Below are 26,473 nucleotides of genomic sequence, written 5' to 3'. Positions count from 1 at the left end.
TGTGATGCTTAAGATGAATGAGACTACCTACGTGATTTTCCCCAAATCCACATATCAAGGCAGGAAGCCCATGTTTTTGATGTTGCGTATTACTGTCTTAGGCCCCAGTGCCCTTCATGATGCTTTAAAGGTTACAACTAATTCAGAATCCTTTTTTCACAAAATGATTAATTGCTTCGAGTTCATCTGTGCTCCTCTGAGTTATTTTATTTTCCAGGTAATATGAGAGTGCTTCCTCCCTACTCCTGGCCATGATTTTAAGGATAACGTGCTGACTATACCCACATGCTAAGTCTAGGTGAAAGGCCAAATCATAACAAGGCCGAGTTGGGAAAAACAGGCTCTCAGTGCATTTCAAACTACTGTAACCAATACATCCTGTAAGCTAGCTCCTTACTGCAGGATATAACAGAAAGCTGGCTGCATTTGCAAAGCTTTTCTCAGGCAGCGTTTCAGCATCTTTTTCAAAAGCCAACGAAAGCATCTTGAACATGAATTGGATGCCTGTTAATACTGATTGGATCTTTTTGATGCAGTGATTGCAATCCAGCTGAGCGGTTCTGCAGTTCACACATGCCCAAGTAAGGCTATTTCCTTACTATCAAATTGTAAGTTAGAATATATAACTCTACCAAGAGGACTAGAAAATTGATATATTCACCCCTCCCCCCCATAATTGTTTCCTATATATGTCTGTGTTATTTTAACTTTAGTATCTTGCTACCGCTGAGGATGTTTAACCATTCCTGCTCAAGTGGAAAGTTAAGTTTCTTTTCTGTCCCCAAATAAAGTTTTAGCAGTATGTACTGCAAGTGTGGTACATTGGTGTATTTCAAAAGAGTTGCCTGCTGCTCTAACTGCAACTTCAGAAAGAGCTAACTGAAATGTGCACCTTATTTTTTGACTTTTGGTATGATGTGGCAAAAATGTGAGATCTGCCAAGGACCATCCTCTGAAGAAGATCATGCAAAGAGAGACCAGAGAAGCATTCTTGGGCAGTACCCTTCCCCACGGCCATGGGAACACTCCCCCTTTGGAACCTTCCTCTAGCCCATTGCCTTTTGAAATGTGGCAAGATCTCCCTGTTCTGTCTGCCATTTGAAAGTTCTACTTAAGCTAGTAAAGAAATGGGTGGAAACTCAGAGGTTTGCATCAAGTCAAATTTTATTTTGTGAAGTGAAATCTCATATATTTTAAAATTTACTCTAATATGAGCCTTATATAATGGAGGGGGGTGTTTCTCTAAAATGCAAATAACAGACATACAAATGTTCTACCTCTAAATTAGGCTTTTCCCCAACATTTACTGCTGAGAGGTTAGGACTTTTAGGGATGGAGGCCTAACTCAGTAATAGAGAACCTACTTGGTACACAGAAGACTTCAGGTTTAAGGTTGGCCTCTGCCTCTATTCACATTTTTTCCCCCCATGTCAGAAGCACCTACCAAGGCACTTCTGTATTGAAAGGATTTGCCGGTGACATCACCATTGCCTGGGGGATGCCCAAGGGGGCTCCTTTCATGTTCCTGTTATTTTCCCACTGAAGTGGTACCTATTTATCTACTTGCATCTGCATGCTTTTGAACTGCTAGGTTAGCAGGAGCTGGGACAAGTTGATGGGAGCTCACTCCGTCACTCAGCGGACACTCTCGGGTTTTGAACTGCCGACCTTAATGGTCCTCTGACTCAGCGTCTTAACCACTGAGCCACAGCAGCCCCTCTATTCACAGTATACTCAACCAATTTAAAACATTATATTGACTGAATTGAATTTATGCAAAATGTGTTATGGTGTGTTATGACTAGTGATCTTTTTGATATACATAAATAGCATAACTCCTCCATTTGATTCAACCCCATCACATCTTTTTTCTCTTGTCCTACATATATAATCAAAGTATAAGGGATTATATTTTAATGTTATTTTATTGCTGTGTTTTGCCAAATAATAAACATCTTTCCATAGCTATTTTCTGTCTAAACTTGGAATATCTTGCAGGTATAGGCAGAAGCTAGTATTAGTAACAAAACAAGTCAATCATGATCAAGCCCTATTACATCAAGTGTGATTATAATTAATGAACAAAATATTGTATGTGGAGCCTATCTGCTGATTCCGTCTTCTAAAATACTACTCATCTTGATGCCCAGGGTATCGCTATAAGCAAGTGCATGAAATATTTCAGCTCCAATTGTAGATATCTTACCTATCATTTGACTGCATGTATTACTTTAAAAATGTATCTGTAATGACGATAGGGGAATGGACTTGAACTGTGGAATTGCCCTTTAATAGCTGAAACTTTTAGCAACACAATTTTTTCAAGCACAAAAATGTTTTATTTTTTTCCTTTTCTTGAATATATACATTCTCTTGGTAGTGAGAGGTTATACCACTGACCATCATATACAAGGGGCTGAAACAGGCTGTACAACAGGCAGTAGTGACAAGTGGGAGGTTTCAGTGCAAGCCAAGGGAGGAAACGGTGAGAAGACATTTTCGGTGCTTATGCTCATAAAGCATACATACATGAATCTAAAATAAAGTCTCAAACAATGTAAAGATACATGTTACAGAGAATAGAAATCTCTTACTATAGTATGTATTCTCCCCAGGCAGAAGACTGCATCAGGTTCTACAAAATTCAATTCTAACAGAATTGACGGCATCATATTCAATGGTACCAACAAAATATCGCAGACAGTTCTTGAATGCTCAAAGTACAGTAGACATATACAAATAACAGATGGGCAGCGCAAAACAGCTCCACCCCTTCAGCAGGCAGTTTAAAAATACCACTGCCATATTGAGAGTGGCAAAGTGCAAGCAGTATGCCTTCAGTTCTAGTACTGTAATTCTTTTAAGTGTGCCATTATAGCTGTAGATGGAATTCTTCGCTCCTTTTCCATCAAGGGAACAAAGACTTGCCAATCTGCAAATAAATCTTAGGGGCTGTTGTGTGCCTTTAGAGGATGCAAATTCTACATACAGTAACATAAAGCAAATGTGGGAAGGAAGAAAGCACAAGTCAAAAGCCAATTCCATTCACTGAGAATACTTTAAGCATTTGGAGGACAGGCAGAATGCATGCAAGGAGACTTCTGTACTTACAAAGGTCTTACAATAACTTTGGGCTGCTGTCCTATTGTCAAGAATTATGAGTAAGTGTATTTCACATATGAAACATGCAAGGTTTGTCATTTAACTGAATTATATTGTTTGTTCAGGGGATGGCAAAAAATGCTACAGTTGAATATCGGGGGGTGGGGGCGGGGGAGGACATCTGCCTGCCAAATTTGCTGTTTGAAAGAAAAAGAGAGGTCACTTGCAACAGCTTTTCCAGAAAGACCACACAACAAAGCTTTTCCTTAAACACAGAGATACAACTTACATTCAGGCTCCTCTGGTAAAAACAAAGTCATCCGTTTCATTATGCTTCATTCAAGGAAGAGGCTGCAGCCCCCAGTCAGGGAGGGCATAAAGATTTAAATTACCAAACATTCCATTTAACTGCTGGTTAAAGTAAAAGCATTTAACAGGAGAAAATAAAATAAAACTGGTCAAGAGTTTCAAATGTAAACGGTCGCTATTAAATTCTATCTTTATATTTTTGCAAATAAAAAAAAAATTAACCTTCCCCAAGCAGACTGTAAATAAAATACACCTTTCAGTTATTGTTGTGATTATTTTACACCTTTCCAGCTTGAACTGAAAAGCTTGAATTCAAGGCACTATACACCTGTAAGACTGATACAGTTCTCCTACCCATCCATTCAAGTACGTTAGTGTTGAACGTGGCCGTTTCAGACACCAGAGAAGAAAATCGACCATCTTCGGCAATGAAGGGGACAGAAGGACTGCCAGAAGAGTGAGCAGATTGGTGGGAAAGTGTTCCCCAGGGCCTGCCTGATGGGGGCATGGCTAATGAACTAGTGAGCCTGAACGGGGCCAGCAGGGAGAAACAGACTGCCTAGGAGCTAAACACTGGATGGTCGCCATTTGGAAGTCAGCCACTGAGGTCCTTCCCAAATTAGGGCCTCTGCAGGGGCACCGGAAACAACTGGAAGCTACTGGGGCCAAGAGCTGGAAACTGTGCAATGCTCTGGCCTCCACTCATCCCCGGCTGGGTGGCTGGACCCGACCGCGGCACTCCAAAGAGGGTTGTAGGGAGAATTCCTCCATACTGACAAAGAGGCATCACATAAGGTTTGACTGGGCCAGTTAGGAGAGTACCTGGCATAGGCACTGGCTGGGATGGTGGGACTCCAGAAGTTAATGCAGCTGACAGTGGACAAGTCACTGGAACGACACACTTTTTCCCCAGTCCTGTTCTTGCTGCATTAACCTATAAAAGCAAACATAAGAAAGGGCAGCTGTAATTCTTGTTTCCTCTTTTACAGCGCAGTTCGTAGAATTTACCATTGTCAATCCATCTCTTTCACCCTCTGTTCAGAGGGTATGTGTTGGGCATGCTCCCTCCTGTGGCTGAAACGCACAACTCCTTCCCATTGTGGGGCTCTAATACAACCCCTTCTCACCTTATATGCACTGAGGGAGTTCTAGCTGAATCCAGTGCATTTTTAAGCACGGCAAGAGCCCCCACCAAATCGATGTGACAAATCACTACTTTCCTTAAAGCAACACCAACAGCGGTTGCCATTTCTCCAGCACCTAGCTGATACCAGCTGGAGAACTTTTTGGCTATACACATTTGAAAGAGCTGATGGCCAAATCTGGAAAACTAGCTGTCTACAAAACACCAGTATGTTTCCAAAGCAACCAATTGTAGTACGTAGTTAACCCTTTCCCTGTGTCTCTTAAGTTACTCTGCAACATCTTTAAACTCTCTCCCCCAGATGTGTTTCCACTCACTTGAATACCTATCTGCAAGTGGACACAGAGTTCTTACAGTCAGTTTCATATCTAGGCACAGCTAAACTAGATGAAAGAAATTTCTGATCACTGAGAGCAGCTGACATTCTGAGAACTATAAGGTTAAATATAGACCAAAGGGCTGCCTGGTCCGTCCCCCCCCCCCCCCCCCGATTTAGTTAGCAGGTTTTAATTTCATAAGTAATTTACAACTTTTGACAGTGATTCCATTAAGTCAACGCCTACTTCTGAAAAACATTTCTTTGGAGGAAATCCCAGGGTCTATAAATGTTAAGTCAGATTGATAAGTATACTCAGGGACTGACCATTATTGAGAGAGAAAATGTACATGAGTATACAGAAGAGGGGCAAACCACCTTAGGGAATTCTAGAAGTAAGTCCTATTGTATTCTGTAGAATTATTCTCAGGTTAGCAGCCATTTAACCTGCTTGATTCCTAGATCAGACCCACAGCATGATGCACAATTCAAATTCCTGTGCATGAGGCCAGGGGCTGCCTAGGTTAGATTCATTTGCAACCTTCCAGTGTAAAACAAACTTCCCTTCGCTTCAGCTCCTATGAATATTGTCAGACTTTCCCCCACAATGCTCACCAGAACACTACAACCTAAGTGGGCCCTTGGAGAGGTCTATGGCAGCCCCCCTCCCCCAAATCTTACTTGCCTTCCTAACCCTCTCTCTAGCTCTATGGAGATTTCACCAGTATTTGCATTTAAGATTGGTGATAGGAAACACTAATCTGAAAAGCATTATTTCTAAAATACTGCATGTTTTTATTCGGGGAATAAAGAGAATTTTCTCAAGAAATGGATGGGTTTTGTTGTTGCTGAGGGGAAAAAAAATTGGTTTTAATATAGTTGTCCCAACCCAAGATATCAAGTCTTGCTAGTAGAGCAAAGATAAATAATTTATAGCACCATGGTTAACTTCTGCTTTCTTGAGAATACTCCATTCTCCAGATAGAGGTTTTGGAACAGGAAATATGTATTTTTCTAACATTAAGTTGGAGAAGTAAATTAAACCTGCAGAATAATGTACTGCTTCTCTCCCTCAATACCTCAACAAAGAGAAATGCCAACAGTTCTTATCTGTGGAATATTCATCAAACTGCAGAGTAACAACATGTGTGGAAACCTTATCCTTATGTCTGCAGCAAAGTACAAAAAGCGATGCGCCACAAAAGTGAACATACTCAGAACTTTTGAAAATAATTGCTATTTCACTATATTTACTATTATGGCCTTGTACCCTATTTGGAAAAGCTACCTAAGGACAGATAAAGTTGTTTTGCAGGATGGATTTGGCTCATGATACTTCCTTTAGGCAGATGGGACTGTCCTTTGTGCCACCACAATTGTTTATATTAGTCTTCCCAAACCTTGCTGCCCACTAGATATATAAACTTCAACTGCTTACATTAGCTTAACACCCTAGCAGATTCCTGGCTAATTAACCTCAATCTATAAAATTAGCCTCAATCTATAAAAAATCATTTCAAAATAATTTATGTTTATACAGGTAGTCCTCACTTAATGATGGTAATTGGGACCAGAATTTCCATCACTAAGCAATGCAGTTGTACAGCACACCACATGACCACACTGTTTAGCAATGGAAATTCCAGCACCACTGGTTGCTAATGTTAAGCAAATCCCATGATGTCATTAAGCACGATGTCACATGGTTGCCATTTGCAATCTCCTGCTAGTTTCCCCATTGATTTTGCTTGTAGGAAGCCAGCAAAGAAGGTTGCAAATGGCAATCACATGCTGCGACCGTCGTATGAATGGTCACTGAACAAGTGGTCATTAAGGGAGGACCAGATGTATACTTTTATGATTGTGGAGTAGGATGTGACTGTGACCATCCATCACATGCCTGGACACTAAACAGATACATTCTTGAACCACTGTGTTCTGTCTGTAGATCTCATTGATAGCTCTAGAGTGGCTCTTTGTGTTGATGATATGCAGTTAACTTATATGAACGTTACATGAAACACCATCTGATTACTTTCAGAACTGCTTTGTTGATCCATTTGCAAAGAACTATTCGAGGAAAAGTCAGAGCTAGGAAAAAGTATGATTTATGACACAAGAAAAAAAAATTCTCCAGGTGCTAGGAAGAAACTGGGAGAGATTGGTTGGCTTCAAGGTCTTTATGACATCACCCACTAAAGCATCCAATCACTGTTCTTCTTATATCACACAGTATACTGTAGGTGGCTTTTGACTGGAGTCCCCATTCTCACATGTGGCTTCTAACTGCAGATGAATGCCGATTAAATTCCACCAACAGTTCCAATTTTTTGTTGTAGCTGGTAACACAGCTGAATAAATGAGCAAGCCACATGAAGTACCATTGTAGAATGTCTATGGTTAATGGAGAGAGAAAAAACCTCTAGAAAGATAAAGTATTTCAGACTAAAAATATATTGTGACTAAACAGTATTTTGAAAGATATTAGCCAAATCAGATGCTCTAGGATTAAAAACAAGAGAAATAAAGAGAAAATGAGCAAAAGCTCTTGAAGGCCTAGGGAAGTAGGACAGAGGCCTTGGTGACAGAAGCCTGAGGAAAGGGAAGAGATGGAAAAAAAGCAAGAGAGTTAAAAAGGAGCAAGCAGAGAAGGAAAGGTCAAGTACTTAACTGGACTGCAAAGGAAGAGGGTCTGAAGGCTAGAAGAATAGGATAGAGCCACCTGGAAAGATGGAAAGCAATCTGGGTTTCACATTTATCAGCCCAAAGAACTACAGCTGGGGAGCTGTCATGGAGATGGGGCAGAATTGCTGAGGTTTTCTTTTTGTTCCAGAAGTCAGGACAACAACAAGGAGTTTAAATGATAAGGAAGTAGATTTTGGTTGGACATCAGGAAAAATATTTTAATGGCAAGAACTCTTCAACAGTGGAACAGACTGCTTGGAAGGTGGTAAACTCTCCTTCAGGGCAGGTGTGCAAACAGAGGCTGGATGGCTAGCTCTTAGGGATGCCAAAGTAGTAGATTCTTGCCCTCGGAGAAGGTTGGAAGAAATGCTCTCCAAGATCCCTTCCAGTCCTTCTTTGATCAATTTGAGCTACCTTTAATAGTATTTTTAACTGCTTTTCCAACATTTGCACTATTTTTGTTTTACTTTTTATTGTTGGGTCCTTGAGCTAGAAGGCCAGATATGAAAAATAAAAATTAATGAATTAAAGCCTTTATAATGTCCTGAGTTTAAATTTTTATATCTGTAGGCACTTGGTATCCAAGTTTTAGATTAACCATGATTCTTCTTTCAGCTACAGCAAGACAATGCTATAAAAATGCTGGAATCTCCCTATGAATGTCCTTTCTTTTTTCAAACAACTTATGTCTGAGTGAATACAGTATAGCTAGGATTGTGCCACCAAGTGTGTTCAGATTTTGTAGAAATCAATTGATCATAAACATTCTTAACTTTTTCTGGCTTACATCCAGTAGCCACTGTCAGTGGTCAGAGCCAGAGGTCTGCAAAGGTCATGAATACAGGACTTCTGCATTCAAATATGTATCTATCCAATGTATCTAGCACTGATCTATGAATTTGTTCCATAAACTATTTTTTCACATGGCCAATGTGCACATGTCCATATCACAATGTTCCAGTGCTCATGACTGATGCAAGAACCTTTTTCGTGAATGGGATATTGAAACTGAGACTACAAGTTTTCATGTGTGAAGAATGTGGCCTTTTATCATTTGTAAAACAAAAATTAATAATAAATCTTGAAATGCTTGAGTGTTTTATTTTGTTCAGTTGTCCATTCTCAACCCTATGTTCCCCTCCAAAATTCCAAATGCTACTCAAAGATTATGCTACTCCTAAGGCAATACAGGTAGTCCTCACTTACTGAGCATTTGTTCAGTGACCAAAGTTAAGATGGTGCTGAACAAGGAGACTTATGACTGGCCCTCAAAGTTGTTGCTGTTGCAGCATCCCCATGGTCACATGATCGTGATTTGGGTGCTTGGCAACTGGCACTCATTAACAATGGTCGCAGCATCTCACAATCACATGATCACCATCTGCGACCTTCATAGCCAGCTTCCAATGAGCAAAGTCAATGGGGAAGACAGCAGGAAGTCACAAGTTGCAGTTACGTGATGTTGCGCTTAACAATCTGTGGTGATTCACTTAACCACAGCCAGAACTGACACTGTAAGTTAGGATGGTCATGTGACTTTTCACTTTATGACCTTATCACTTAACAATGGAGTTGCTGGCCCTAATTGTGGTCAGTAAGTGAGGACTACCTGTAGATATTAACCACTGAACTGCCACAAGCCTGAATTTTACTTTGCATTTATTCTTTTTCTCCATCCTTCAGCCACACAGGAATTCTTATCTTACCTAACTAGCTACACCCAAGCTTGTGTGTGTGTGTGTATATATGTTATATAGCTAGTCATACTTTGTTTACATTTACCCACTAATCACTGAAAATGTCTTCAGCAGCTCAAAATGCTATTTTTACCACATAGTTCTTACATCTTTTTCAAAAGTTGTAACTAATCAGTTAAGTAACATTAGTGAAAGGTCCTCATATGATGAACTCATGAGCTGTCACCACTCTTATATTCTACACATATTCCATTAGATCCAAAGAATTGTGAGCTATGGTGGCCCCCTTTGTTCATGACTGATGTGAAAACAAAAGAACACATCTCTGCTGTTCATGTTTTTCAGCCAGGTTGAGAAATGATATCCTTTATTATAGGCATTTCTGGTGCAATAGAAGCAAAAAAAAGTAAGTTCTGTTTAGCCACAGGGGGGAAAAACGGTGTGGTCTATACTGCCTATTCTGTTTTGGATATCAAATAAAACAAGACAAGAGAATTCTTGTAAGATTTTATGAAACTGATCCAAGAGTCACCAGCTTTTTCAAGTAAAATATACAAAGTTTTTTTTTCTTAGAGAAAAGAATGATGCTAAAAGGAATAGAGCCATTTGTTGAATAAAAATAACACATGTAGTATTTATAGTGTATGGTAAAGAAAAGAATAGTACATTTGCACTGAAACAGCATGTATTCAACTTTCATGATTAGATTTGCCTGCACAGCAATTATGTATACATATATCTTGTAAGAATGTACAAAATCTGGTAGTAAAAATTATGTCTTCCTCTGGTACAGTACTTTTCAGCCTTTTCTTTCTCTTAGATCTCACTAGAATACGTAGACATTCTTTGCAAATGCTTAGCACCACTTTAACAAAATCCTGCCTGTATCAAGTGAGTAGATCTGAGGGGCCAGTTCAGTTGCAACCCACGGTCAGCTGAAGGGCTACCCTCAGCTGGCCTTAGGCTCTGGCAAGTACAGCCTACTCATTCCGTTAAGTTAGTGGACTGACAAGGGAATAAAAGCAGTCATGAAGAGAGCTCTCAATCAGTGGGTTTCACAACTGTAAGAACCTTTGTGTTATTATAGTGTTTTTGCACTGACTAATCTCCCAGATGCATATGCATTGGTGCTTCCGAGCTGTCACAAAACAACGATTTCATCACATGCACTTTTTTTCCCAGAAATGGAAGCTGTGTAGTGTTTAAAAAAGGCATCAACCATGTGCTGATAACCGTTTGCAATTAGCCAGCTTGAAAATATATGAGTTTCTGGGAACTTTTCTTGTGGTTAAGGCAGAACCCCATAGTTAGCGCCACCGTTTTTTCACTTTCAATAGTACAATCTATATTTTTCAATGTGAAATTATCACAAGCCTGTGAAATCACTATTATGGAAATGAAACTTACGGTTAAAAATTATGAAAATGGACTAGCTCCAAATTTAAAGAGATTTTAAGGGTAGTTGTTTTCTATCAGTATTTAATTATTTTAATGAAGGGCAGCTAGCTCCTCATGGACAAGTGCAAATACATTCCTGTCCTTCCAATGCCTTTCTGTTAAGTTATAAGTTATAACTTAATTTTTTTTATATGTAAGTTTTATATAAGTTATAAATTTATAACTTATAAATAACTTTATATTTACTGCTTTTCAGAGTCTGTGGAAGCCAATTTTTTTTTTTAAAAAAAGCAAAAGTAATCTGCCAAGGGAGTCCAAAAGGAGACTAAAGAGTAAATTCTAGCAAGGTAGCTTAAGCAAACCATTTGATATTTCATGAACCACCGTCATTAGATGTTGCTCCTCCTTTTCAAATATATTAAGATTCTTCTCTCATGCATCTTCTCTATGGAACAGGTGATATAAAACTTTCTGTATAAATAAATATAAATAAATAAATAGGTACACTCCCCTGACCCAGTGGCTCTGGCACATTATTTATGACTCGGTAAACCCACATGTATACAGTGCTGTCAGTGAAGAGGGGTTGTCCCATTCTTACATACTACAGAGGATGGATCTAATTTATATTCTGTTTGAAATACTGCCAAACTTCAAAAAGAAGTGGAATAGCCTTGCTTGCAATCACTGTGTTTGAATTCTGTATGGGGGAAATAAGGGAAGGGGGAAGATAATTGGTTCAAGCCATAGTATTATGGCTCTAATTTTTCATATATGTACATGTTACATGCATTCAGAAACACACGTGGTTGAAGATGATAAGCTAAAGCACTGAAAATGGATAATGGAATTATGGTGAAGTGAATACTTTATACCCATCTCTTACTTTAAGCCACTCTGGTATATTTAAATATATTCCTTTATATGAAATTTTATGCAATTATCTATAAAATTGAAAGTGATCATTTACAATGAAATCTAAAGCATTCTACTAAAAAGTCCCCACTGTATTCAGTCAGACTTGATAAGTATTCAAAGTAAAAATTCAAGCCACTGAACTAAAGGGGACTTATTTTTGAGTAGATTTATAGGATCATACTGACAGTTGTCAGTGCTCCATTCTGAAGATGGACTATTGGCACAGTCACTTGCAAAACCCACTAACTGCTGCCAATACACCAACTATGGGATTAATGATACTTTTTGGGAAAAATACATAAAATAAACTTCATCAGTGTTGTTTAAAATTATTTAAGACAAGCAATATTTGATTACCAGTGAATGCTGTGTATAAACTATTTCCACAATTTTCAATTTGCAAAAAGTTATATATACTGAACCATATATTGTCAAGCTCAAGTCCAAGTTGACAAAAATTCTTAAGTTATTTTTAGTAGTCAATGAACTGAAATGGATTTTATGTGGAATATGCTTTTTTTAGCTTATGTCCTCCGCCAAACATCAGTTTTGCAATGGCTTTCAGACCCAAAGTAAAACGTTAATGCTCTTCAAGGAGTGCCACTTACTCCACAGGTCTCATTCTGTGACTGCATGGGGTTACCCTTTGGCTCCATGTCTTGCCGTTTTTGATTCTGTTTCAGTTGGTTTAAGGATGGCTTTGCTTGTACAGCTCCCACAGTTTTGCTTGTCCATTGATCCACCAATCTGTGGAGATCATCTGTGAAGGTTCCTTTCTTGTTGTTACTGTTGTTGGCTTGTACCTGAACCTGTATTGTTGTTTGTGGTAGAGGATCTGGATATGCTACAAGACTGTTTGTTGAAGATCCTAAGACATCACAGAAAGGTAAGAATCAATTATGTGCATATATAGTAACATATCAATTTTCTTTTGATTATGTTCACTCCATTTCACAGTATTTCTGAAATTACTGTAAGTTTTATCATCTGGCTGCTTCTTCTGAAGAACATTTTTTTGCTTCAAAAATGGCCCTCCAGTAGCATAAATACATGTCTAAATATACGTTCAGAGGGATTTTAGTTTTACATATTTGTCTGGACTATTAATTCAGCCAGGATATATTTTATCTTCTTTCCTCACAGAAGCCTGTTTTCTTCTTAAGTCCTAACTGGATCAGAAGAAAGTATCTTTGCAGCCATTCACATTTTTATATTTCTGCAGAATTCCCAATTTTCTTGTTATTCTATTCTGAACTGAAATGCAGTTTCAAGATTTTACTGATCTTTTTCTTCCTTTAAAAATAAATCCATTTTCAAGATTGCAGTAATGAATGACACAAGTGGCCATAATCTGAAGGATATAAACATGCCAACTAAATATATTCAATCTAATTATCAACATATTTAAACTTTATACATCCTGAAACTGGGACTATTGTTGAAATCATTACTCAAAATATGTTGCAGTAGAGGCATTAAAACCAATTAAGTAGCAAAATGAAATAAAGCAGTATTAATTGACTGATCAGTCTGAAATATTTTTTTCAATTTTCTCAAAAGCATGAATACTAATTTTGAAATGACCAAAATTGAAGCAGAAAAGTTCAAAGTTGTATTGAAATGGCATTACATACAATGAACTAACACACTAAATTATTATTTCTATGTTATAAATTTGCATAGTCCATGATCAACACTATTAGTAATTTTATTCTTATATAAAAACTTAAAGCCTTTCTTTAAAACCTGTCGTGCATTGAACTAATGTGAATTCTTATGCTCTTTGAAAAACAGAACAGTGAAAAGTGCCCCCCAAATTAAACCTCAGCCACTGTTCAGTACTTCAAGCATTTCAATAGATGTGAGGAACTATTAAACTGTATTAGTCAGCCAGCCGCAAAACAGCATTATAAAGAAGCCGAGTTAATTAGCAAGCATATGACTCAGCTTTATCTCATTACAAGTACACATGTACACACTGAAATTATGATGATCTTGCAACAGGCATGCACCCAAAAACAGCACTGGCATGCAAAGCTATGTTTAATTCATAAGCAGCATAGTTTAAATGCCATCATCAGTGCAGTCTGCTGTTCAATAAACCACTAGATTATATTTAAACAAAGCAGCCCATGCTCAAAAATAAATACCAAAAAGCCAAAAATAAAAGAGAGAGGGATAGTTACTACTACTGTGATCTTTGCCTAGACATAGTCGTTTCAGGGTGGACCCTACAAGGTAAAATGATACAAGACATATAGAGTTAGGTAAGACTAAAAGGGGGGAAATAAAAAAGTCTGATGGACAGTCTTCTGTATTTTTAAACAATTAAAAAATAACCATTATGCAAGAAGGAACAGACAGAAAGTCAGCAGTTCAGAAGAAATAATGGGGCAGCTCAAAGCCTATAGAAATTTACTGCTACTGTATGAAAATAAACGTTACAGAGTTTTTAATTGGCTCCTACCATGTTTCATTACATATAATATTTCTAATCAGTGTTGCTTCTAAATCAGTCCCTATTCTGTATGCACAGTAAATGGCATCCATCTGACTTCTCTCAGTTAGTGATGAAAAGGCGGGCAGCAAGAACTCTCCTATTTCAGGTTTTAGATCCAGAGTTTTGCAGAACTAAGGCCCATCCAATTGAAAGTATGTATATTGAAATGCAAGACACTGAATCACTTAGCCTTGATCTTTTCATCAAAACGCATATGGACTCCTACAGCTCTACTGTATAGGAGATGGCATTTCATATCGATCTTTGTCTTTTGAGGAGCTGGGTGGAAAAATCCTACTGCTTAGTTAAGAGTGTTCAGTTGAATCCAATGCCTTGTCACAACAGGCTAAGAAGATAAAACAAGGAGATCTATTTATTCTTGTCAATTTGTAAGAATTGCCTCTCATTGCTCACAGTGGAAGGTTATTAATTGGTCTAGCTGTAGCTGGTTTAAATTTTATTTTTCTGTTTCATTTATCTAAAAACATCTAATTTGCCTTTGTAATACTACAGTGGTGTCATAAAGGGTTATTCAGGCTTAGGTGCAAGTTGGTATTTCACAACTTGTTGCCCATCATCATTAATCAAGTGGTTTGTAATATGGTAGAATGATTACCTATCTTTGCATGCAAACACAACCCAAATCATTCCAAACTTTGACTGAAATGTATGTATACATGTGTGTTCATGTCCATACATATATAGCTTAATGGTGTTGATTAGCCTGAGTGTTACACATGGCAATCTTTCAGAAAGAAAGACAGATCCATATGCTTCACCTCACTAGGCCTTGTGCTGAATTTTACTTTTAACAAAGGGAGAGACCTTCATCATGACATCACCACCATGACTTATGTACTTGCATCAGACATCAGGAAGCAAGTGCATATCAATAGTATTTATATTATGATATCACCATAGTTGTTTTGCCATTTTGGTGTCATCACCTTTTACTGTGGATGCTGCTGGATCTTGCTACACTTTCTACATTCGACTATCATATTGTTAATCCTCAATCACACAGGAACAGCAGACTCCATAATGCTCGTGCACATCAGCAAGATACTTATTTTAGTGCCAGAACAATAAAATCAGATTAACTGACATCTGCTGATATAACACATTAAATGGGCCTAGCTCCCCCCCCAAAAAAACGGTTTACTTCAGGTATTATGCTTCATATGGGAATCAAAATATGGTAAGGAAAGAACAGTGTGAAAAGTATTTCCATAATGGACATATGATTAGATATGACTCCTCTCCATCAGTTGTGATTTTTATATATATATATATATAGTTAAATCTATATATATATATAGTTTTCTTGGCAAGGTTTTTGGAAGTGGTTTGCCCTTGCCTGCTTCCTAAGGTGCATATATACATATACATACATACACACATACATACATACATACACGCCAGTGTGGTGCAGTGGTTAAGGCACTGGGCTAGAAACCAGGAGACTTTGAGTTCTAGTTCCGCCTTAGGCATGAAAGCCGGTGGGGTGACCTTGGGCCAGTTTCTCTCAGCCTTAGGAAGCAGGCAAGGGCAAACCACTTCCAAAAACCTTGCCAAGAAAACTAGGGATTTGTCCAGGCAGTCTCTGAGAATTGGACACGATTGAACAGATTTTTTTTTTAAAAATATGCAGGATATAGCCTGGACCAGCTGTTATTTCCTTTTCACAAAGCTGCAGGGATAACATTCTTACTTTTTGGTAAATATCACTGAACTCTTTGATTTTAACTGGGACCCTCATAAAGAGGGGTCAAAGTGAGTGATGAGATCACTTAAACACTCTGCATAAATTTAATATATTTTCCTACAAGTATTAATTTTTCAGCAGTCTCTTCTGAGCATTTCCTTGTGGTAACTATATGCAAATGCATTTTCACTTATTTACAAGACAATAGAGCCTTAACAATCTTATTGACTAAATAAGAAACTTCCTGCATGATCTGTTACCTTTGTACCCATGTATAAAGTCCAGTCTTTAAAGTGAGTATTATATCACAAATTCATTTTAAGAGAGCATACGGTCAAGATGCCCATGTCATTAGGTTTCAAGTTTATAATTAAGATGAATATTCCCAAGGCATTATGTACATATTTAAATGCTTTTTTTTTTTAAAAAGAGAGAACAGGTTTTACTCAAACTACTATAAACTTAAGTATTTTTTTCTAGAAATATTTTTCCAGATTTTATAAAATTTCAATGTATTATGTGTAAATTTGGTTTCAACTTTATAAAGTAACCTACAGGGTTATATTCCCTTTACATGTGTCCAGAAAGAGTAAGAATACTGTCATGATTTTACTAGTTCATCAAATGTCAATTGGTGTTCCATCCCAATAAAATTAAATGACTAATTTTGTACCACATAAAGCAATTAATAATTTCACAGCTTAGGGGTAATAGTCAACCTTTGAGTATTTTCCTAAAATCTGTGAGATACTTATTAAGAACTGGAAGGCTCATAGGAATACTTACAAGATGAATAATTATAAGAATAAAACAGTTTCTCTGCTATCTTTGAACATGCTGGTCTACAGACCCAATCCAATTAGTCACACTGGTACCAGTACCGTAAAATGAACAACTGCTGTGTAGAGCTCAGCTGTCAAAAACAACTGCATCTATCAATCTAAACAAAGGTACACTGGAAGAGCCCTGTACTGAGTCAGATCATTGGTCCCTTTCAGCCAGTATGATAGAGGTGAGCAACCGCCCATGACTGTTAATAGCAATTAGCACTGATTCTCCCGGGATCTAGGGAAGAATTTTTCCAGTTCTTCTTGCAGATGCCAGACACTGAACTTGGATCTTCTGCATACATATTATGCCTGGACTACCATACATAACTACCAAACAAGTTTTATATGGCAAATAATCCAAGGTTATTAGATCTTTCTATCTTGAAATTATAGCTGAATTTTAATATTATTGTTTTCATATGAATACTTAAAAGCCCTTTCATTATACGTTTAATGATGTTCATATTATTTTATTAAAAATGGAAAGCAAGAAGGATGAATTTTTAGTTTTGTGCCTTTGATTTGTACCTCTGTAATAATGATAAAGATGTATAGTTCTGATGATAAAAGTTTGATGAAAATGAATACTGAATTTGCTGAATGTTAACTAAATATATATATTTATCTATATTTTTACCTTACTTGTAACTAAGGCCTAGACTTTCTCATTAGTACAATATAGCCTTATTGTAGCAAAATATCCCAAACTATTTTGCCTTATAATAAGCGTTTGTTTTACAAAAACAAATTTGAAAATAAATATTTGTGAAAATTAGTTGACTAGCCAATTAGTATAATCATACAATCAAGAACAGTCTATTTTTAGTTGCATGTGGACATGGTATCAATAGACTATTCTGAGTGGGATTAGAAATTTTAATTTATTCTGTGCTTTGATGAACTGCTTGTTGACTTCATCTCTGAGGTCACGTAAGGTCATAATAAAAATCAACTGAGTAAAGTGCTCCAGCTAGATGAATGTCTAATAAAAGCCATATTGTACTTTGTAGTACCCATACAGTCACATTTAAGAAAATTCATTTAAAGTAACCCAAAGTATACAATGTGGGGAAAAATACTGCCTAGAAAAGATGGTATTAAAGAGCTAGCAGGAGCATTTCTCAGCATTTCTACATGCAAGGGATAGGAGAAATAACGTAATAATAACAACAATAACAACAACAACAAAGTGGATATAAACAGTACTGTATATTGTCTGAATACAGCCCTTGTGCAGACGTTCTACCCTTCAGTGACCTTCTAGAATTGTATCAGCTTGCTACATGCATGTCTTCAGAGTCGAAGCATGTGTGAAAGAGACCATTCGGCTACAGAAGACTGGGTTTCGTTTTGGTATCACCGGAATCAGGACAGCAGACATTTATAACTGTCACATTGCAAATTAAAGATTACTTAAACGTAAAATCACACAAAGATACGTCCAAGATAGAATTTACCATAAGACTATAGAATAAATGATGAGATCTTCCACACATGCTTTTGATACCCAGGCATGAGCCAAAAGCAGTGTTCAAAAGCTTTCCATATGAAACAAAATAAATTAAATTAAGATGATTACTTTAAAAAAAGGGGAAAAAAGGAGATTGTCTACAAGAAGGGGCTTCCTGCCAAGCATATTAGATAAATCGATGAAAATGAGTTTTGAAAAGGATGACAAAAGAAAGATGGGCTGTGATAAAATACAAAAGAACAAATACAAACAGATGGACAAAGACACAGGTCCACTGAGGAATCTGGTACGAGGTTTGCTACTAGATTTATAGGTCACGCTCTCAGACGTTTGGTGGAAAACCGTCCAGCCTGCAAATGAATATAAAGGGAAGAAAACAAAGACACTTATAAAGTACAAATAGCTGCGATTAGATGTCACCATCAGTCATATCAGCTTTGTTAGTTAATCATCCACACCTCCATTCTAACCTTGCCCCAGAGGAGTAAGTTCATTGGCTATAAGCAAAAGGGTGTGAAAACAACAGCAGAAGAAAATACTTTATAGGATTAGTTGGGCAGAACATGCAAAACCAGAGGCAATCCTTTATAATCATCCTTACACTTTGCAGCAGCTACTGCTACCCTACCCTGATGAAGCTATGCCATACAGTGCTACCACTCTGTGAAACTGCCTTTGGAAAGCAACAGACCTTCTAATGAAGCCAACATTCATGCAACGTCATTGAAGAATAACTATTCCTAAATTACATTTTTACAGGCCAGTAATATGGTTTAATCCAAACAATTCTGCATCTGCAGGAAAGGATGGGGACCTGAGAGAACCTAAGAATATGAAGCAAGGTAAAAAGGAGTCAGCTTCCCTGTTTGTAAATCATTTCAGTCTACAAGGGACCATGTTACTGATTTTTTTAAAGTGATCTACTGGTTCTTCTATAACATGAATAGAAACTGCATTCTTTATTTGCACTCTACTGATTTTTCTTTCATTGCTCAGTTTCAAAATGGACACTAGCAAGTTAGACATCTACCCCTTGCATGGTCAGTGAAATTGCTATTCAAATTATTTGTATCAGTAACTTTTCTATTTGTATCACAATTAGCATCATTTCTACAGGCTTTGAATTAGTATGTTGAGAGGATGTTTCTTTGGATGAGTTTGGGCTGGACATTCTCTCTAGCTAAATCTACCTCACAGGGTTGTTGTTGTGAGGAAAAATTGGAGCATGGAGTGCTACGTACCACCTTGAGGTCCTGGAGGAAAGGTGGTTTAGAAACCTAGTCAGTAAATAAAGTAAAAAGAAAGCCTCAAACTTCCTTTTCCCAGTTTAACACATATCTCGTTTCCCTGTGGAAAAATCACTGTTTTAAGCATAGAATGAATGATGATTCTAAAGATGTAAAATCACCTTGGCCAGAATTTCCACGGGCATCACCTCCTTCAGAAGCTACTCCAGAGCAAATGTCAGAGGATAAGGAAGCCTTGACAGAGCAAGGTTGCTGAGTCTGAACTGATCTTTCAAGTACGGCTGACGTGGACACAGTCAGTCCTGCTGCTTCAGTAGAATCAGTTTGAGCTCTAGTGCTTCCCTTAGCCAAAGGGTCTTTATAGTCTGGTATATTGCCTAAACAGGACGTATGCAAAAATCATTAATCTGAAAGGAGTAAAAGGATCTGAAACTATTACTAAAGAAAACTTAAAATATTCTGAAGAATTTTTAATTGACCAAAATCCATTGCTGGCACATGCCCAGAAGATCAGCTGCACAGAATTGGTCATTCTTATAAATTCTTAATATATAAAACCCAACAATGGCCATAGTTTTACAATTTTTATCCACAGTGTAGTGTCTGAGTCTCCAATGTGATGTTCATGGATATTAATGTAGTCTCCACCAAGTCCATGCTCCACCTGATTTTATTTATTTTGATTATTTTAACGTTTAAAGAATTAAATGAAAAGCTTTCATACTGCAGAGTGACGCACCAAACTCAAGACCCATCCTTGTTTCTAAGAACATTTTGGACAAAGTAAATAAACTAGACATAATCATGGAAAATAAAAATGAAAGGAGCTTACTGAAATGGTTTAATATGGTTTTGCTAAGCTGTGTTTAGTGGTTCAACCTAATTTATTTCCCTTTCCCCAAAAGCTAAACGCAAATAAAGCCATTCCATCCTATAGACCTTTCCCCCCTTTTTCCTTTGATTGAACAATACAACTGCAAAAAACAAAAACAAAACCCTAAGACAATTATCTACAATTTGAGATTTTCACTGTTTAATGTCTGTATGTGAAAGGAAAACAATATCACTTTCATATCTGCTCAACATACTTGTACTAGATGTTGTTTTGAGCTGCTGGACCACAGGGTTTAGCAATTTCCCAGTTTTTAATTTGTTCTTGCTTGTTCTTCTTCGACGGCCACTTGGTGGAGCAGAATGAAGGAAGCCAACATTTGGTGGCAAAGGTTTTCCCAGACGAATGTACAAAGCTTCTATTTCTCTTTTGTGTTGAGACTGCAACTCAGCAATTTCTTTCATGTGTCTGAAGAATACACATAAAAACACTGAAGGAAAGTAACTCTTAAATTAAAAGACCTATATTTCTAAGTACATATCTTAGAATACATATTTTTTATCACATCATTATCATTTTTTTAATTATATTGTATGAGATAAATTCCAAAATAAAGATTAGTGATCATCACCATGGCTTGTGGTCCAAATATGAAAACCATCTCTATGACAAAAAAGAAGGCACATTTATGCAAGCCTGTGCATCATTCCGGAGCAATGAAGAAGCCAGCATATATATTTTAAGAAGGTTGCATGATCAAAACAATGAGAACAGTGAATTGTTTTGACAGCCAAGGGCTAAATATAGTGAAAAGACCAATATGAAACAGCAAAAGATTCAAGAAAAGAAGGCTCCACTACTCAAGTTGAAAAATAATCCAAACAATAACCAGAGGTTTTTTGTAAGGAAACAAGAATAACCTATCTTACTGTAAATATATAAAGGAAAAGATAGCAATGGGATAGGACAAAATACAATAGTTACAAGAAAATGCCTAGATTGTTCAAATGTAATAGGTGAACAATGATACTGTCAATGAATAAGAAACATAGAAACTCAGAAGAAAAGAGATTCAAACATGAAAAACTGAAACAACAACCAAGAGAGCAGAGACCTTTGAATTTGTCCCTGAGAACACTGATGACTTTGTTGCAAGCATTAGTAATGGACGTTCTCTCATCAAGTGGCAGCACTTTGATTGGGTTCAGAAGCTAAATAGGGTAGGCCTGGGTAGTACTTGGATGAGAAATCCCAAGGTAATATGAAGGCTGTAAGTTAGATTGTGAAGTCCCAGGTTTGTACACTAACATCCCCAAAGAAAGCAATGGGAAACCACTTCTGTATTGCAGGTAAGAAAACTACATGGCCAGATGAGTCATCAGCAGTCCAGCTCAACTCAAAGGAGACTTTGCCATTAAAGGCAAACAATAAATAATAATAATTTATAGGCAAAAACTAAAATACCAAATAGAGTACAGCAGAGTAAAAACAAAACCTGTGCTATGCTGATGACAATAATCTGATAGCTGAAAATGCAAATGAACTGAAACTCCAGTAGTGAAAGTCAAAGAGCACAGTGGAAAAATAGGACTAAAATTAAATATAAATAAGTCCAGACTAATGACAACAGGTCTAGCAACCAACCTAAGAATTGACACTGAAGATAGCTTCCACCTTTTATGATCAACTATCAACAATTAACAGTAAAGGAACCAGAAATCAAGAAATATGCCATAGCATGGTATATTACTAATGGTAGTTGGTAGGATATCAATGAAGGCCCTGGAAAAGATACCTGGATGTCATGATGTGCCTCTACCAACACAATTCAGAATGATGCAGGCAATAATTTTCCCTGTGACACTCCATGGAAACAAATGTTGGACTTTGAAGAAGCAGGACAGAAAGAGTATTAACACTTTTCAACTTTGGTGTTGAAGAAGATTCCCAAGAATATCATGCATAGCCAAAAAACCCAAACAAATGGATCAGAGGACAAATCAATACAGAATTCTCATTCAAGGCCTAGGGGCCAGGCTCAAATCATCCTAGTTTGGACACATCATGCAAAGACTCAGCTCTCTTGAGAAGTCAGTAATGCTGGGAAAGATGGAAGGAAAGAGAAGAAGGGAACAACCAACAGCAAGGTGGATGGATTCAATTGCAGCAATAATGGCTGCACTTTTAGAAGATTTGAGGGGCCAGGCTGAAGACAGAATATCCTGAAGAAGTTCTATCTATGCCATCACTAAGAGGTCACACCAACTTAATGATGCATAATCAATTAAAAAACAAAATAGGAGATTAACATAGTAAAGAGAAAAAAGAAAAGAAAATCAAGAAATTATTAAAATGTATAACATGTACAGACAGCAGAAAAGCAGTCTGCAGATATTTCCAACGTAAAACCCAGAGTCTAATGGCAATCACATAAAGATATTTATGTTAAATATGTCCATAAATTGTCTATGAATAAATCTGCTTGCAATAAGACCATCTCTTCAGGCCAATCCACAAGTTTAATTAACAAAGGTGTTATTTCTTCAGAATACCATTGGTGATGCATAGGGAAGTGCAACAGAACAGATGATATGGGATGGAGAGAGTGCTGGAAACGTAACTGGACAAAGTAAAAGCCCAACAGAGGCTGCCATTGCAATAATATGGAGCTTTACTCCTCTCTCTCTGTAAATCAAGGTCACTGTTCTGTCTGTAAGTGGCTCTCTCAAGCCCCAGCGTCATCTAGAGGTGGGCAGAGAAGCCACAATAACTTAAATCCAAGACCATGCCTTTCTTCCAGGAATAAACAGTCAAGGAATTAACCAGACCAGAGACTCTTCCACTGAGACTAGTTTACCAATACTTTAATCAGCAAATTCTCAAGTGAGCCTCAGTGGAGGCAAGATTAATTTCCAGCCACAAAAGAGCATTCATGACAATAGGACAATGTTTTTTAAAATTACTCTTAACAGTTTAGACTGGGTTGCCTCAAGACCTTATGTGTCTTTTATAGACAAAGCATACCTTTGTCCTAAATAATTTTACTGCATCTGGGACAAAATTATTGCTACTGCAACTAGCAAACCAAATTATATTGCTGTAAGTCTTTTTGGCTCAAGTAGTACTATCTTTTATTTGTTTCTTCCAAGCTGTAAATGATCGAAAAAAGATTCCTAAGTATATGATGTCCTTGCTTAATGTGAATACCATTTATTTTGTAGTTCTGAAGGCAATTAAAATGCCTCTTGGTGAATAAAGCCACTTTTGTTTTGGAATATATGGTGTCGAATAGAATATTTATACATGGAATGCATAAAACAACTTGAGATGAATGTTTTCAAAAGAAAGGAGCAAATGACAAAGGATATCAGAGTGTATTTGGTAAGCTGCTCAAACACATATGCACAAAAGAACCTCTGTTTCGATAAAACAAAAACATACTTTTCTCTCAGGTTCTGCAATTCTTTTTTCATGTCTGCATCTTCAAACTCTGAGTCATTGTCACTACTCACGTATGACGACTGAGAATGGAAAGAAGTTATGTTGATAGTTGGGATTTTTGATCCATGACCATTTGGTGAATTAAGGCCCTGTGAACCTGACTTTACAGACTTTTGCAGAATAGATGAAGTCTTTTTAGCGTATTCATTTCCCATTCTACTGCTCTGAGGTGACAGTGGAGATGCATCTTGTTTTCCCCAGAGAGATTCATCTCCAGAATCACTGGAATCCTTTCCATAAAGGACATTGAAAGATGAAGCCGTTTGCACACGACGCAGAGATGTCTTTTTATCAGGGCTAGAAAGCTGATTGTCCAAATAAACATCTGGGGGTGCAGAATACCTTAAGGAATGCACAGATGGTAAAGTTAACTCATCCTGGGTGCTGATCACTGAAAATCTGCCTATAGTTTTTGCTGGTGTTTCAGCTTCTTTGACATTAAAATTGGAGTCTATAGAATCATCTTTTTGAGATTTATTTTTCTCTTCAAGTAATACATTAACATTTTCCTTTTCATTCCTCTTAGCAATGTCCTTCTGGTCTGCTTTAAGTGATGAAGAAGAAACAACCTGAAATAACAAATAAAAGAAAGGTTTAGTTGGTTAATGTTAACTGCCTTGAAACATTATTTTCATAGAAATTAACAGTAGCCTTCATTAGCTGAAATTGTCTGAGGAATGGGATAAAATGTAGAAAAAAGGCAATACATCACAGTACCTGAGTGAATCCTGATGGTAGGGTAGTAGTAGGTGAACTAAGATTTGCAGCTTTACCTGTTTAATATATTGGAAACAAAAAATGCACATATATCTGAATTAGTAAATTTTAGAGCAAAGCAAAAGTTAAATATGAAGAAATCTTATTTAATGAAATCCTTAAAGGCCATAACCATAGTTTCACTGTTGTATTCAAAACTATAGGTCAGATATATATGAATTAAATATAAATTAATGGTGGCAGATGCAAGGCTTCATATCACCATGATGTACATGTTATAAATTCAGTGAGATGGGCATTCTATGCAACATGTCTAATTAATACAATCTATTAAGAAGGCTTAAAGGAAAACAGGAGGATATTCACATGCATACAATCATTATTCAGTAAAGGAATGTTCAAAGATGCATCACAGAAAAATATACATGATCTTCGTAATTAAAAATGGTGATATTTCAGATTTTTCCACTTACAATCAGTTCAGAAAAAAATATGTCCCTGCTTTCCAAGTATATGATAGGAAACAAAATCATGCCTTCCTAATTTGCCCATTGGATTTTCCTGGACAAAATTACTTAATGATGTATATATACACAGTATGTAAAATATAGATCATGTTGTTCAAAGCTGTATGCATATAATTTATATGGGTTGGCTTCTCCACTAGAAGTAGTAATATTACTTATATACAGTTCATATTTAACATATTGTATATATCATAATAAATTTCCATATATAAATTTTCATGAGAATTACACATTAAATTTTATTTTGAAATGACTACATTCTGCATTGCTAACTATCATGAACTATGAATAGTACACCTGTTCTGTAATTCCTAGCTTCCTTAATAATTATATTTAATAACCTACCACATGTTAGTTGATCAAAAAGATATTTAGAAAGAAAAATGTACATTAAAGTTATGCTTTACTACCTGCTTTGCTTGTTGACAGTTGATATATTTCTGAATGCTGGATCCTGGTGCAAGTAACTTCTGATTTTTCTACCTTTAAGCAAAAACATGACAGTTTAAATTAATCTTTCAAGGATTTTAATCTATATAGAAGTATATAAATCTCTAAGATTATTTTTATATTTTATATAAAAGCAAATCACTCTTATATCACTGATTTGCATTTCAATTTTTGGTGGCTTTATATCCTTCTAATGCCACATGGCTAATGTTTAATATTTTAAATACTATTAGATACCATTTTCTGACAGAATCCATTTTGGATTATGATTTTTTTCTCAACCTAAATATATGTAAAATCTGTTATTATGCTATCCCACTTCCTGTTTTTATTACTCTAAGTTCACAGCACTACAGACTAGTCTTCTCGAAGAGGAACATTATGCAAAAGAAGAAGAACCAATTCCCTCTTCTCTTCTTATTTTGGGGGTGGACTTCTTTTACATGTGGTGTTCCTAGTTCATATTGTACCACCGTGTACATTAAAATCAAGAAAATCAGGAAGGATTTCATTTATTTGATTTCTAAAGTGCCACAACCATACAGCTCTTGGCAGTATACAAGAATAATTACAAATATTATAAAAAAGTATATATACACACGAGCACACACACACATTTTTATGCATAATCTGCTTTGGCCCCTAGAATTAATCAATAGAATGACTTCATCTTTGATATAACTCCAGTATATATTTGAGAAAAAAATTTTTTTTTATGTTTGTAGGAGATGTAGACTATATTTGGGGCCCAAGTCAGACATCTCAGGTTGATAATAATGATTTCTAGGCATCTAGCCAAATACCTGAAGATGTGTGAAATCTTCCTTTCTTGAATGCCCTTAGTGATGCTTATGTGTATATTTATTTAGAAGTACCACCTACTAGGAAAGAAGCTGTAGATTATCTTTTTAAAAAATTAACTAGAAACCTACATTGCTATGGGCCACAAAGAAAAGCATGTAATCACTAAGACTGATATCATCAGATGAACCACACAACCATATAAGATACCTAGATACACACGTTACTGCAAACAGGTCTTGCAAAAAGTTACAACACTAGAATATTGGGAATCATTCTGAATATTAACATGAACCTGAAGGCAGTCTAAAATTATGCCAGGA

General features: G+C 36.7%; 1 protein-coding gene across 10 annotated transcripts in view; it reads right to left on the bottom strand.

The window, feature by feature from the left end:
• Positions 1-26,473, bottom strand: part of WNK2 (WNK lysine deficient protein kinase 2) — a 136,942-nt gene that overhangs the window by 7,739 nt on the left and 102,730 nt on the right. For 2 of the 10 annotated variants that reach the window (XM_063291799.1, XM_063291801.1), the window contains exons 20-28: positions 25,310-25,378; positions 24,373-24,428; positions 23,596-24,224; positions 20,411-20,622; positions 19,484-19,699; positions 18,327-18,425; positions 13,756-13,800; positions 12,178-12,437; positions 1,887-4,345 (exon numbers count right to left, since the gene is read on the bottom strand). In XM_063291799.1, coding sequence (XP_063147869.1) covers positions 4,031-4,345; positions 12,178-12,437; positions 13,756-13,800; positions 18,327-18,425; positions 19,484-19,699; positions 20,411-20,622; positions 23,596-24,224; positions 24,373-24,428; positions 25,310-25,378 — 1,901 coding nt within the window. In that variant the 3' untranslated portion in view covers positions 1,887-4,030. Of the gene's footprint in view, positions 1-1,882; positions 4,346-10,862; positions 11,123-12,177; positions 12,438-13,755; positions 13,801-18,326; positions 18,426-19,483; positions 19,700-20,410; positions 20,623-23,595; positions 24,225-24,372; positions 24,429-25,309; positions 25,379-26,473 lie in introns of those variants that run through there. The other 8 variants (XM_063291798.1, XM_063291795.1, XM_063291804.1 and 5 more) reach the window with 8 other exon arrangements.

This window comes from Candoia aspera, chromosome 2 (genome assembly GCF_035149785.1).
Source record: "Candoia aspera isolate rCanAsp1 chromosome 2, rCanAsp1.hap2, whole genome shotgun sequence".
Lineage (NCBI taxonomy): Eukaryota > Metazoa > Chordata > Lepidosauria > Squamata > Boidae > Candoia > Candoia aspera.
This window is presented reverse-complemented; position numbering and strand designations above follow the sequence as displayed.